Source organism: Lepidochelys kempii, chromosome 2, assembly GCF_965140265.1.
Source record: "Lepidochelys kempii isolate rLepKem1 chromosome 2, rLepKem1.hap2, whole genome shotgun sequence".
NCBI classification, from domain to species: domain Eukaryota; kingdom Metazoa; phylum Chordata; order Testudines; family Cheloniidae; genus Lepidochelys; species Lepidochelys kempii.
In genome coordinates, this window is record NC_133257.1 from 205,017,965 (window position 1) to 205,032,009 (window position 14,045).

Here is a 14,045-nt window from a genome sequence, read left to right on the forward strand (position 1 = left end):
TGTTCTGTTCTAAGGGCCGATTTACTGGGTGGACATTTGACGTATCAAGTGTTTACGGTTGTCAGTGTCCTTGGGCTTCCGGTGTTCCTGCTTGTTAGTTATGTAGGTTTTTGTTTTGGCTGCTAACTGAATTTTAACTCTTGCCTAACACTATTAAACCACTATGTATAATTAGTTTTGGAGTTTTCCGGTGTCAAGATGGTGATCCTATCAAAGTCAGCTAAATGGTTAAAACACCCTACTTAAGATAGATTGAAACAGACAAGGGAGCTCCCACTGCACCAGCCAATGATGAAGGGAAGCAGTGGAAGAGCTCTCCTTAAGCTTCTGCAAAAGAGAAGGGAGGGCATGGAGCTTGAAGTCTTGAAGAGTTATCCTTGGGCTTATTGCCCCACACCCTTTCATCAGTCCTAGCTCATGCAGGAAACATTGGTAATATACACAAATAGGTTTTTGAGCATCATACTAAATATATAGTTCTGCACACGTATTTGAATAGAAGAATGGGATGAGCATTGTAAATCCAGTCTACCACAACAATTTATTTAAGGGACAGGCCAATTAAACATCATAGGATATTTTGAGGGTTTTTAGAAACCCGTTTTCTTTAATTATATTACTAACCATACTTTAGCTCAGGTGTGGGCAAACTGCTGCCCGTGGGTCGCATCCGGCCCATCAGACCATTTAATCCAGCCCTCAGCTCCCGCCAGAGAGCTGGGTCGGGGGTTTGCCCTGCTCTGTTGCTTCAGCCTGGGAGTGGCGTCGAGGGCTTTTCCCGCTCCACACGGCTCCCAGGAAGCAGCTGGCATGATCTCCCCCCGCTGGCTCATACGTAGTACATGGAGGTGTGGTCAGGCGCTGCCCCCGCAGCCCCTATTGGTTGCGGTTCCTGGCCAATGGGAGCTGCAGGGCTGGTGCGTGCAGATGGGGCAGCGCGCCGAGCCGCCTGGCTGCGCCTAGAAGCTGGAGTGGGGACATGCTTCCAGGAGCTGCTCGTGGTAAGCGCTGCCTGGAGTCTGCACCCCTGAGCCCCCACCACGCCCTGCCACAGCCCTGATCCCTCTCCCACCCTCTGAACCCCTCATCCGCAGCCCTACCCCAGAGCCCGTTCCCCCAGCTGGAGCCCTCACACCCCTCCCATACCTGATCCCCCTCCGAACACCTCGGTCCCAGCCTGGAGCCCACACCCACTCCCATACCCCAACCCGGAGCCCCCTCCTGCACCCTGAACTTCTTTTCTGATACCACTCTGGAGTCCTCACCCCCTCCTACATCTCTACCCCCAATTTTGTGAGCGTTCATGGCTTGCCATACAATTTCCATATACCGATGTGGCCTTCAGGCCAAAAAGTTTGCCCACCCCTGCTTTAGATAATTAAGGGATTTTTAATAATGAAATTTATTTTAAACTACTTATTCTACAACGGATCCTCGCTAGAGCGCACATCGCTAGAATGCAGATTCACATCTAGTACAGTCTTGGTGAAGGATCCCAAATTTAAATATTTAAATTGGGATCCTTGGTAACATGGCCCCTGCTATAATGCGGTCCCTGCGTTAATGCGGCACCGCACATGGATCCCGAACCCCGCGTTCTAGTGAGGGTCCAGTGTATTTCCTTTTCATTTTGGTTGGACAGCAAAGGTAAACTAATCAGTTTCACTTTCATGTCCTGACAGACTGTCATAATTATAGCCCTACCAAATTCAGGATCCATTTTGGTCAATTTCTCAGTCATAGGATTTTAAAAATAGTTTCACGGTTTCAGGTGTTTACATCTGAAATTTCATGGTGTTATAGCCATGGGGGTCCTGACACAAAAGGGGTTCATTGCGGTCACAAAGCTATTGTAGGAGAAGTCACAGGATTGGCACCAGCTCTGAAGGCAGTGCAGAAAAAGGCAGCACAGTTGCGGAGCTTCATGTAGCTGGGGCAGGTTCCCGAAGGTAGGTCTGACCTGGCCCTGGGAGTGGTCTCTGCAGGGGAAGAGGAAGTCCCCCAGCCTGGCCAGGACTAGAAGCCGGAGCTTGGCACAAAGTAGGAGCCACTGGCTGGGGTGCCCCCAGCAACACAGGGGAGATCAGAACCACCTCTTCTACACTAGCCAGATATCACAGGGGAGATCAGATTTCATGGTCCATGATGCATTTTGCGCAACCATGAATTTGGTAGGGCCCTAGTCAGAATATGGCAGTACTTGGATTGTAGTTAGTGCAGGGGATGTTTGTTTATAAATCTTTCTTCCTTGTCATTTAGAAAACTTGTTTTGAAACATTTCGCTTGATCTAGCTTTTTATAGCAATATGCTTTTATAAAACTTAAGTATTGTGCCAGAATTGACCTTAGTGCCATGATACAGAATACCGCACAAAAGTCCATGCAGAGTCTTTCCTACAAAATGCTGAAAAGATTAATGTAATGTTAATTCCTGTAATCTGCTATGCACAGTTCTAATTGTGCATTAATGAACAACAGTTAGTCTTTCTGTTTTTCATCTAAGCTCATGTTTTAAATGAATTTTACGGCAGTGCTTAATCCCATTAAAACGCAAAAACATTTAAATGCTTGGATGGATTTAATAATTATTGATAAGATTCAAAATCATGAGTTAGGCTTTAAAATGTGGATTTGGCTTAAAAATCACATTTAAACACACAATTTGGGTTCTTTTTATTTGCCTTCTGTCTTTTGAGCCTTTACAGTTCATATTTTCAACCTTTTCTCCACAACTCTGAAGGCTAGAAACTTTTTTCTTAATAGAACCTAAGATTCTTTCTTAGTAACATGACTCCAGGGTCTTTAAGAAAACACAAGTCGTATTGTAATTGGTGTGTGTTTGTTTTGTTTTTAAAGGGAGTTGACATCACTATAGTTTTTCAGTATACCATCTATGCAGAGTTTTCGCTCCTGTAGCCTAGCTTCTTAGTGAGAAACTAGAGGAACTTGTCCAATTAGCCAGAGTGGGGTAGGGTTCAAACCAGGCTTCCCTACTGGCCATTGTGCATCATCTCCTCCAGAGTGTAAATGCTTCCCAGAGAATGTTCCATTGCTTAGATAATCAAGAGCCAGTTTCCTAGTGGCCCATCTTTGTCCTGTTTCGTCCTGCAATTAAGGTGGGTAGAATTTGACATTAGTTACTTTTTGATAGAATTAGGTGATCATTCAAATTAATGCTTTTTGAATTTCCAGCATATGACCCTCCCTAATAGCATCTGTTAAAAATAATTTAATCCACTCATTTAAGTTAAAATTCTTACTTTATAGATGGTTTATAAACTTGATGTGTAATGAATGTTGTTCTCCATTTTTTTGTTTCACTTCTCTAACAATAAGCCAGATATGACAGTTCTGTCACATTACTTGTGTTCCTATTTTGAAATGTTATCTTTATTTCAGAATAAATATTTAAACAAGGCAAAGCATAGATTCCTCATTCAGGGTTATGTCAATGCTAGGTTTGAAATTCAGTAGCAGTCAGTTTTCAGTTATCTAAGAGGAGAAACAACAAGAGTAGAAACCTTTCTTTTTCTATTGCCATAACTGCTGGATAAATTCTGGAACTTTCTAAATACATTTTCTCTTTTGGGTGGAGATCAAGCATGAGAGAGTACTTACTTTTAATTTTCCTTTTTTTAAAAAAAAAAGGCATTTTTAGAATAGATGTCATCTTAGCCATATAACTATATTATTGCTACTGAACTGCCATAATCCCACATTTGAGTGCATTTGAAGCTAACTACCAAGTAATTTCAGCTACTTTAGGGATTTTTGTGGTGCTGACTTTTATCTTTGAGTAATAAACACTAAAATGTGCCTCCACACCCCCCAGCACTGCAACTCTGAAAGTTTAAAACAATAAAGACAGTACCTTGGGGGATGAGATGAGAAATTGAAATTGCTTTGGGGATTTACTTACGTTTGAAAAGAGAATGTATTTGAAAGCAAGCAAAAAAAAAGTGTTTTTGGTTTAAAAAAAAAATTGAAAATGTAGGCCTGTATGCCAGTGTTCATTAATCTGAAATCCATGAGTAAAGTTGCCTTTTGTTGCGTGAGTGGAAAAAACAAGTGCTTCTTTAAAATGGTAAAATGATAGATAATATGGAAACATTAAATTTAATAAACACATTTTAGTGGCCAGTATAATCAAACAATGTTCTTTCTGCAATCTGCTAGAAATGTTTTGGTACATTCCCCTAGAGGGAAAAACAAAATTTCCACTTGCTTTTAAAGCATGTTTAGGGCTTCACTGAAAAATTCCAAGAATCCAAAAGTAATTTGTTTGTAACTTGTTCCAAAGCTCAACACATTTCAATAAAATGAACCTATCTGCTGTACTGAAGGGGTTTTTGGTTTTGTTATTTTGTTTTTAACTAATTTTGCTACAGCATGCTGTACAGAAGCAGTTTATTAGGTTTTAATTTCCTACAGTTAGCCTTTAACAGTCAACATAATGAGAAAATGATCTTTCACCATTTTCACGGTGGACTCGTGCGCATAAACTAATGCCAGTATTTGCCAGATTTGGGAAATATTCTGTGCTAGCCTTCTGAAAGTCTGTTATCTTCTTCAGTTCAGTCCAACTCAGATGTCCTCTTTAATTTCTCACATGTGGATTCTAAACTGTGTCTTCAAAAGGATATTAGCCTGAGACTACCCAAAAGCACCTAAGTCCCACTTGCCTCCTGCACTGTCTTTTCTATGTCTGTGAGATCAGTTTGCCAATTACATCCACCTCTCGGGCTTTTCTGTGCATATATGCAGTAAGCAAAAAGCTGGTGAAAGTTTGAATTTCATGTTTTCTGCTGATATTTTTTTCATGTCCAACATCGAAGTTTTGCATTTTCCATTAAATTTGCGACCATGATGAAAATATTACAGCCTGGTTTCATGAGTTACCCTTCAACTTGTCACATAAAACATAGATCACACCTGTTGATACTCATTGTATTAACATTCTCTGAGCTGCTTAGGAAAGCCTCACTTTTACATTCCCCCACAACTTTTCCCCTTCCAAAGAAACAAATGGATTTTGATTTAATTTATGGCCTCATCCTGACGTGTCCCGAGTACTTGGGAATTGGCATCTTTCAGGATCATGTCCTGAATGACTGTACAGGGCTGTCATAATTGCTAAGTGAGAGCATGTTTGTTACAGACTACATAAGTGTGATAACTCAGTGATTCTTTGGTTTAATATCTCTGCTTCCTAAAATATAAAATGTTCAGTATTTGGAAGATGGAATCTTATTCTTTAACTTTTTTATGAATCATACAGAATGCTAAAACAGATGTCTTTATTTAAAAAAAACACCCTTTTTCCCCCCTCTTACTACAGGATAATGAAAAGAGGACCCCTTTACATGCTGCTGCCTATCTGGGAGATGCAGAAATTATTGAACTACTTATTTTATCTGGTATGTTCTGTTCATGTTAATGAAAAAAAATTCTGTGCACAGGTACATTAAATGTACTTTTAGTTTGCATAATTTTATCAGGCTATTTAATGTGCTAAGAATTCAATTGAAATTTGGGGATTTTTGTACTTAAACTTTTGTTTACAGACTCCTTAATTCAAACCACTTTTTTAATAATTTTCAGTTATTATAAAAAGTACCTACCAGAGTTAAACTTTCTCAGTGATGTTTGCTATTTATTAGTAGTTTATGACCAAATTCAGTTGCTTCAAAAGTCTGTACTTAATTGTATTTAAAGCAGTGTACTTAATATCTAAATGTTAGCACATATTTTTTACTATAGTGAATTTAGAAAAATGACTATGTTAACATTGAAAATGGCATTTAAAAGTGCTGATATTTCTTCAGATTAAGAACAACATTATTTTTCTAGTTATCTTTTGCTAACTTATATATACACAAGATTTTTAGGACCTGATAAGAATGAAATAAGAATTTAAAAATCATTTTTCATATTTACTTCTTCACTTGCAATACAGAATGCAATGAGTGAGGCAGTATGTTCTAGTGGTTAAAACACAAGACAGAGAAGACAGATCAGAGTTACTATTCCAGCTCTGTAACTGATTTGCTGTCACCTTGAACAAGTCCTTAATAATCTCTGTGTGTTACACCTCACCATGGTGGTTTTGAGGCTTTATTCATGATTGTAAAGTGCTTTGAGACCCCTCAGTGGAAGAAATTGCAGAATTATAAAATACAGTAGAATCTCTTTAATCTGCACTTCACTAAACATATCTTATCTGCTCAAAAACTTCAGATCTGTTCCCACATCTCAGCTTTAAAAGTAATAGAATTTACTTTAGTGAGGTGTGTTATAGGAGAGTTGGTAGCACTTCCCATTTTAAGATCCTATTTTCTGTTGCTTATAATTTTGCAGAACTTCAATCATTTTGATTGAAAACTTCCATGCTAAATGTCTGCCTGAGGCTGATTTTTTGGGAAACTTTCAGCCAAAATGGTTTAGCTATTTGAGACCAAGATTAGAGAAAAGTATGCCCAAGTTAAAAATTGGTGACTTTTTCTTTGAGAAGCTTGAATGCACCCCAAGCTTGTCCACCCCTGGTTCCTAGTACATTTGTATCTGTCAGGGTTGTGCCTTTTGCCATCCCTGTGAAAAATTTGGCCAAGTTATAAGCCTTTCAGAAACCAGAGTTCACACATGCTCAGCAGAGACTTGGTAGAGCTTCGCAGTTCCCTGAAGATTCCATCCAAAATGGGTATGTTCCAGCCCAGGGCTGCCAGAGCTCAGTAGGACTTTCCTTGCAATTTCAGTTTCCAGCTGCTCGGGGCCATGCCAGGTCCAGGCACCAGAACTGAGAGCAGCCAGCCTATTTCTCAGCTCTCTGTGCTCTCCTGCTGAGTGCAAGTAGCATGAAGAAGGAAGCTGCATTATTTGAATGCAAAAGGAAGAAGAACCTGACCTGGAGGGCTGGATATGGGGAGTAGATTGGGACAGGGAGCCTGGTGCCAGGGTCTATCTCAGACTGGCTTGATAAGGAGATTTGTACTGGGAGACGGTGGGAAATGGAGGTGTGTGGGTGGGGAGCAGACTGAGAGCCAGTGGATGGAGGGAAGACTGAGACTGGATAAGGAGGTGAAAGGGACAACTGGGACTGGCTGGGAAAAGAGTTGAGGGAGTGACATGGGACATCAAGATTAGATGAAGAGCTCTGAGAAGGAGATGGAAACTGGGGGGCGATGGGGCTACAATTGGAGACCAGAGGGAAGACAAATCAGAGAAGGAGGTGAGGGGGAACTGGGAATGGCTAGCTAAGGAAATTGGTAGTAGGATAAAATGCCTGAGTGGAGAATAGGACTTGGATGAGGAGACAGTTGAGAGAGAGACAGAACTGAGGCAGGGACAGGTTGGAGGGGATGAGCAGAAGGGGTCAATCTTGTGGGAATGGGCAGAAAAGTCTGGGTCCTCTAGTGCCCGTTGCCCTCCAGAGCCTGGCCTGGAGCCCAAGGTTCCTGAGTCTCGCCATTCCTCTGCTGTCAGCAAATATCTGTGAAACTCTTGGTAAAGTATCTTATCTGACTCTAATGTTGGTCCATGTAGAGGATGACAATTTACTATTGTTACCAGTTACTCTGCTAAAGTTACTTCCAACCTTGCTAATGATCCATGTGGGTGTCAATATGATGACACATGATGGATTTTCTATTTTTTTCAGTTTGCTTTTTTTAAAACCCAGCAAATTACATCTACAAATTATGGTAAAAGAACATTATTAGGCTTGCAAAGTGAAGCACTTGAAAGATAGGAAATGTGTAGGCAACCTTAATTCTGGCATCTGTAATTTGGCCCTATTGTGCATCTGCATTATGATTCAGCCTTTAATTACATGCCACATACTGTTCTTTCCCAGTGGACCTGTGCTTCCTTCAGTGCCCAGGATGGACCTGCTCTGAGGATTGACCAGGATGGTGTAGTGAAGGATACTGTAGTCTATAGAATGCCTTTTTTTTGCAGAAGTTGGAAGGTTTAATAGTGAATGAGGCAGGGGATTGCAAGAAGAGATAGGAGGGTCTGGTTAAGGCAGTTGAATGCTGTCCTGGGGAAATGAAGCCTATCTCTGTGTCTGTGTGATGATAGGGAAGTTGCTTAAAAATCTAACCTTTTCACAAGAGGTCAGTAATTCCTCATTTCATGGGTGTCTGTCTTAAGAACCTGCAGTTTGACTTGCAGAAATGCTGAGGACTCTCAGCTGCAACTGAAATCACTGTGTGCTATACAGTATAAGACGACTCTGAAAAACCATGTTGTAGGTGTGTCAAATTGGACACCCAAAATCAGTGGATACTTTAGACCTTAATATGTCTGTGCCTCAGTTCTCAGTCTGTAAAACAAGGATTATTAACTTCCGCTGTATGGGGGTATTGTGAAAATACATTAATGTTTGTGAAACTCTCACATAATGTAATGATGAGCGCCATAGAAAAGCCCATGAGGAAAGTATTAATTCTGTCTTCAGAGCATGGTTTGAGTAGTGTGCAGTAAATAAGGCCTAGAGTGGTAGATTCAACAGTGAGGAGAAAACAAAATATTGAATAGCTGCTCGTTAAGTGAGCAGTGTCTATTCTGAATGAAGGAGTCCTGTGGAAAAAATACTATGTGATGTAATTAAAGACTGTATAATAATGCATATGCACAAGGGGGCTGAATAAAGATTCTATACACAACCTTAATTCTTTCATTTTCTAACTTTTGAGTCCTTTACTTTGTAACCTTTATATTTATTACACATCAATAAATACTCTGTAGTACATTTTGAAGTTCTATAAATTAAAAACCAATCTACAATTATCATACTATATGAACAAACTAAATTGCAAGGAATTTTCCTTGCTTTGCTATTGTTTCTCTTCAAGCCTGGTCTAAAGCCCATTTAAATCAATGGGAGTCTTTCCACTGATATCAGTGGGCATTGTATCAGATCCTTACTTGTTGGTTTCCCAATCCTGCCATCAGTTAAAGCATACATGTAACTACATAGAAGTAGTTTTATTAAGTTCAGTGGGACTATACGTTTCGGTAACTGTTTTTTGGATTGAAGCCTAACCCATAACATTTTTTAATTAAATGAGTTTTCTAGTTCTTAGTGTAAATTATATAGGCTACAATGTCACATTATGTGTTAGATGCTGCAAAAGTATGGTATTATTAAATTCCTTTACTTCCTTCCCACCCACCCCCCCAAAAAACAACCAAAAACAAGCGCACCACATACACCACAAAAACACTAAAATGTCTTAAAAAAAAAAAAATCCTTGGCGTGAAAAAACTTTTTTAGAAAACAGTTGGTTTTGGAAAGTGTGATTTTTTTTTCCCTCACTTGTTGGTATAATTTGAGATTTTTTTCTGTGCCAGATTTCTCGAAGTGTAAGTATGTTACAAGACCCATATTGTTCATTCTCAGTGCATAACTGAGACTTCATGCTCAAAGTTTCATGCTTTTAGCATTAAGGTACATGTCTTGAGCATTCTGCATTTGGGTGTTGAACACTAGGACGCTTGTTCTGAGTAAACCTCTGCCTGCAATCTTTGCTGCTGCTGCGGCTTGTCTTGGTTTCCAAGCCTGTAGGACGGGAGGGGCCTGAAACTGACAATGTCGGATACAAATTTCCGGCAGAGGAAGGATATTCCTCCCATGACTTCCAGCTCATTTCCTTTTCCTTTTGAAACAATACCTCTCAGAACTCTTGAAAGTAAGCTAGTCCCTGAAGGATTCACCCACTTTGTCATCAGATGAACTGCCTACCTGCTGATGAACATGTCATAATCATCAGTTTTTTTTTAGACCAAATAGAATTTAACTAACATCTCTAGCAAACATCTGTAAATTTGCAGAGGGGCTGGGTAGGTGAAACAGCAACAAAACATTAAAGGCACTTGATGGTTTCATCACATTACAACCAAGAATGTCAGGCGTTGGACCAACCAGCGTCCAGTGTCTTCCCAACTGACTCAACACTGCACCGCGTGCCAGAGTCCATACCAGCCTGCCTGCTTTATGTATTTGCTCCAACAAAAGCTGGTTGGAGAAGACCTCGCAGACGCTGGAGGGATGTCAGGGCTTCCAACTTCATACGTTTCAGCCTTAACATAGATTAGGTTAGAACACTGGTGGGAGACAGGACTCCCTGGAAATGGGTGATTGGAAGTATCCACTGTATTCTCCATGAAAAGGAGAGTTAATGAATGGGTAGGTGAAGAGATCTATTGTGAATAATCTTAATAAGAATTCATTGAGAATCTTCTGCATATTCCCACTCATGGGCTACACTGGCTGGTGCAACTTAAAGTCATAGAACTTAAAGTTGGAAGGGATCACCAAATCAGACAGTGGAACCTTCTTGTGGCATTGAAGTGCTTGCATGCCCTTCTGACTGCTCCCCTCAGAGTTCCTGAATATTCTGAGAGATGAGGCTGTAAAAGCGTGCATGGTGCCCTCTGTTGTCTCAGTTCCTAGCAACCTCACCAGCAAATGGACACACACTTCTCTGGATCCCTCAGATCTGGCGCCTTCTCTTAAAAAATTTTTAGTGCCTTACATAGTATTTTACTCTTGGTGTAGTTGGTATAATTAGGAAAATAATAGTTTGTTTAGGCTAGTTCTTCTTGGATTAGTTAAGTAGCTGTTAGGTTTGGTTTTGTCTCAGTTTCATGGTGGATTCAAAGGCAAAGAGACATGGTTTTAAGAGCTGTGAATCATGTCAGATGGTCTTTTCAACATCAGACACGAATGTCAGCTGCTTAGCATGTCTTGATGAGGGCTACTGTCCTTTGAGGTGTCCGAGGTTTCTGTCTGCATTATGTTCATTCTGAGAGCATGTGGTCCAAGAGCTCTCCTGATATAAGAAGCTTTGGCAGCGAAGCCACTGAGCTCTCATACCTCTAAGGGATCCAAGCACAAGCTCAGAATAAGAATACTATGATGAAAGCTCCAGTTTGTGCTCTAGGATAGAGTTCCATGATTGCATCAGTCAGTTTCCAAGATCAGATCCAACACTAAAAGCCCCAAAGGATCTGTTGGCCAAGTTCTGAGAAAAGCCATTGGATCAGTCTGCTTCAGTTCTGGAAAAGAAGGCAAAGAACTAAAAGGTTCCTGCTAGCAGTGCCAAGTCCCAGTGAGGAAATTAATCTGATCAGTCAGTATCAGGTCCTGAACCAAATGCTAGGAGTGCTGACCGTATCTAAATGATCCAAGATAGACCTGGAACCAGCAACAATTTCTTCATCGCTAATTTATGCAGCTGCATCAGTTTCATTGTTAGCCGAAGTAAGTCACAAGGATCCCGTGATGTATCTGTAAGGCTTGATATCTAAAGGAGGAAAGACAAAACCTCTCTCAAATTATCCTTCTCTGATCTTACTCCTGGAAAATGAAAGAGGTTGAATGAAGTGTTTGTTTTCCTGAGAGACTTCTGTACCTCTGTCCAAAACACCTTCAAGCCCAGCCAGAAAAGTGGTCTGTCTTTCACTATGTTGCATTTGTCAGGTTCTGTGGTTTCTTGGTAGCAGGTCCAAAGTCAGATCTGCAGTCCAGAAATGAACAGGATTGGGCTAAATTTCCAGAGGTCCTTCCTAGATTTCACACTCTCAAAAGAGAGTATCCCAGATATGGAGCATGTAGACCTGTTTATCCTCCAGGTTATGATATGGTATTGGAATAAGAGTATTGCAGCAACCTGCAAATTCCACCATAGGTGGTGTGGCCATATTGGCAGCCATCTAAACACTGTAGAGAGACTTCATAGCATCATTCGCATAGGAACTCCCTTCTCTTTTGAGGTGAGGAAAAAGCTTGCCCATCAAATCGGAGCTTCACGTTCTCCCACCATTGTGCCTGACCCTCTGTTGGAGGAAAATGGGGAGCCTGTGCTCAGATGGAATACCAGTAATTAGAGCCAAATGTAGAAACTGGTTTTTCGCCACATGAAAATGTTGGAGTAGCTTCAGCTTCCTCTCTCTCTGAGGAATCTTTACAGTTTCACAAGCTTGCAGACAGGATGGCAATGACTTTGGAACTCCCATCTGTAATACTGGAGGAAATCTATCCATTATTTGGCATTCTGGTTGCCCCATTGGAGGTTAATCTTCTAATATTAGATTGACTACTGCAGGCTGGAGTAGTCAGTGCAGTTGGTAAGGAAGTTCTCTTGCTTCACTTGGGAAAAGAGTAACAGATTACGAGGCAATGATGTTGCAGTATCGTTACCACTTATCGGAAAAGATTCCTGCGTTTGCCTCTGGAAAATCAGTTACTCAATGTAAATTGACTAACATGTTAATAACTGAAGGTCGGATGATAACGAACAGTGTCCTCAACATCAAAAGAAGCTCTCAAATCCATGAGCTAGGGTGGTAGCATCTACTGCTTTGCTTAAGAGTCATATGGTCTTTTTCTTTCCCTCCAGAAACTGTGTTGAAGATTGGAAGATATTCCTTTGGAAGGAAATTTAGTTATTTAGTAATAAGATGAAATATTGGACACGTGGTCTGTGGCATGCTCTTTAGGTGCCTTTCCACCTGTGAGGAGGACGACCTCTGATCCTATACTCTAGTACCATAGACCATTTATCCACCATCATCTTTTGTCTTTATTCTCAGGGATGTCACTTTCAGCAGCAGCAACAACCCAGACCTGTGCAAATGCACCAGAAGAAAATCTTAAAACCATGAATGAAGTGAAAACAGCCTTCAGTTTCAACTAGGTAAAAATGGCAGGCCCCAAATTTGACACCAGGACCCGGATCTTCAAATTATCCTGCATTGACCCTATCTTTGAGAACAGACAATTTTGCCTTGTCAACGAATGGAAGTCCATAACATCAGACAAAAGGATTCTGGAGATAAACTGAGTTGTAGTAACATCTTCTGTTGAGACCCTACCTTTACCAAACCCCTCTCCCTTCTGTGTTCAGGGGTCCCTCTCATGAGAGCATGTTAAGATTAGGGATTTAATCCTTGTTATAAGTGGGAGCAATAAAGAAGTTTCCAAGGGAACTTAGAGATCAGGGCTTATACTCCAGATGTTTCTTCATACCAAAGAAAGGAGGAAGGTTTTATCTGATATGAAATCTAAGGAAGGTTAGGGTCTTCATTAGGAAAGGCTGCTTCTGCATTTTGGCACTAGCATGTTTCATAATCTCCTTTTCCACCCTGCATGAACGGTCCATAAAGAAAGTGGTGATAGGTGACATCTTCGGCCTACGGTGGTTTCCAGACATTGATCTGTTGATCAATCACTAGATATATGAAGTGTCTCCAGTTCTGCTCGAGAACAGGCAGGGACAGTCTGTCCATATCAGAAGTTTTTTTTTATTCCTGAACTGGCAGAAGGATCTGGCCGTACGCTGCTCCCTCCCAATCCTCCCATTAATTTAGAAGGTGATCAGAAAGAGAAGACTGGATGGGGACAGAATAATCTTAGTGATTTCCAGCATGGCTATGGCAACGATGACCTGCAGACCTCTTGCAACTTCTTAAGAAGTCCACGGGCTTTTTCCAGTGTTCACAGATTTGCTGTCCCAACAAGAATGCAGGATTTACTGCTTTGACCTTCTGTCAGCTGCAGCCGTTTATAGGACTTGAGTGGGCCTTGGAAAAATCTTGCTCTTTAGAGGTTCAACAGTTATTACTTAACTCCCAGATAACAGTTGACTAGAAAATGCTTTGACCTCAAGTGGACTGATTTGTTAAGTGGATGGATGACAAACCTGACACCAACTCAGTGTCTTCTGGAACATTTACTCCAATTAAGTTTCATGCGATCATGCAATACAGTACACATCTGTTTGGCCGAAATCTAAACGCTGTAAAGATAGTTATCCAGATCTTCAGGCATTTTTTAGTTTCTGAAGTTTTTGCAGAATGGCTTTGAGTAAGTCTCATGGTAATATTTTTGAAAATATATGTTCCTGTTATAGCAGACATATTTTATATTTGCTGTATAAACAAGTCTGAGATCTGGGTGAAATATAGCCTTTTAATTTAAAAAACAATTAACAGAGGGAGGACATTTCAGAACTTCTGAGAATAATCTTGAATAAGTCATGGGA

The 14,045-nt window shown here is 40.7% G+C and overlaps 1 protein-coding gene across 5 annotated transcripts in view; it reads left to right on the forward strand.

The window, feature by feature from the left end:
- ANKRD28 (ankyrin repeat domain 28) overlaps positions 1-14,045 on the forward strand; it is a 227,303-nt gene that overhangs the window by 109,622 nt on the left and 103,636 nt on the right. For all 5 annotated transcript variants that reach the window (XM_073333566.1, XM_073333567.1, XM_073333568.1 and 2 more), the window contains one exon: positions 5,339-5,417. In XM_073333566.1, the coding sequence (XP_073189667.1) occupies positions 5,339-5,417 (79 nt within the window). The remainder of the gene's footprint in view (positions 1-5,338; positions 5,418-14,045) is intronic.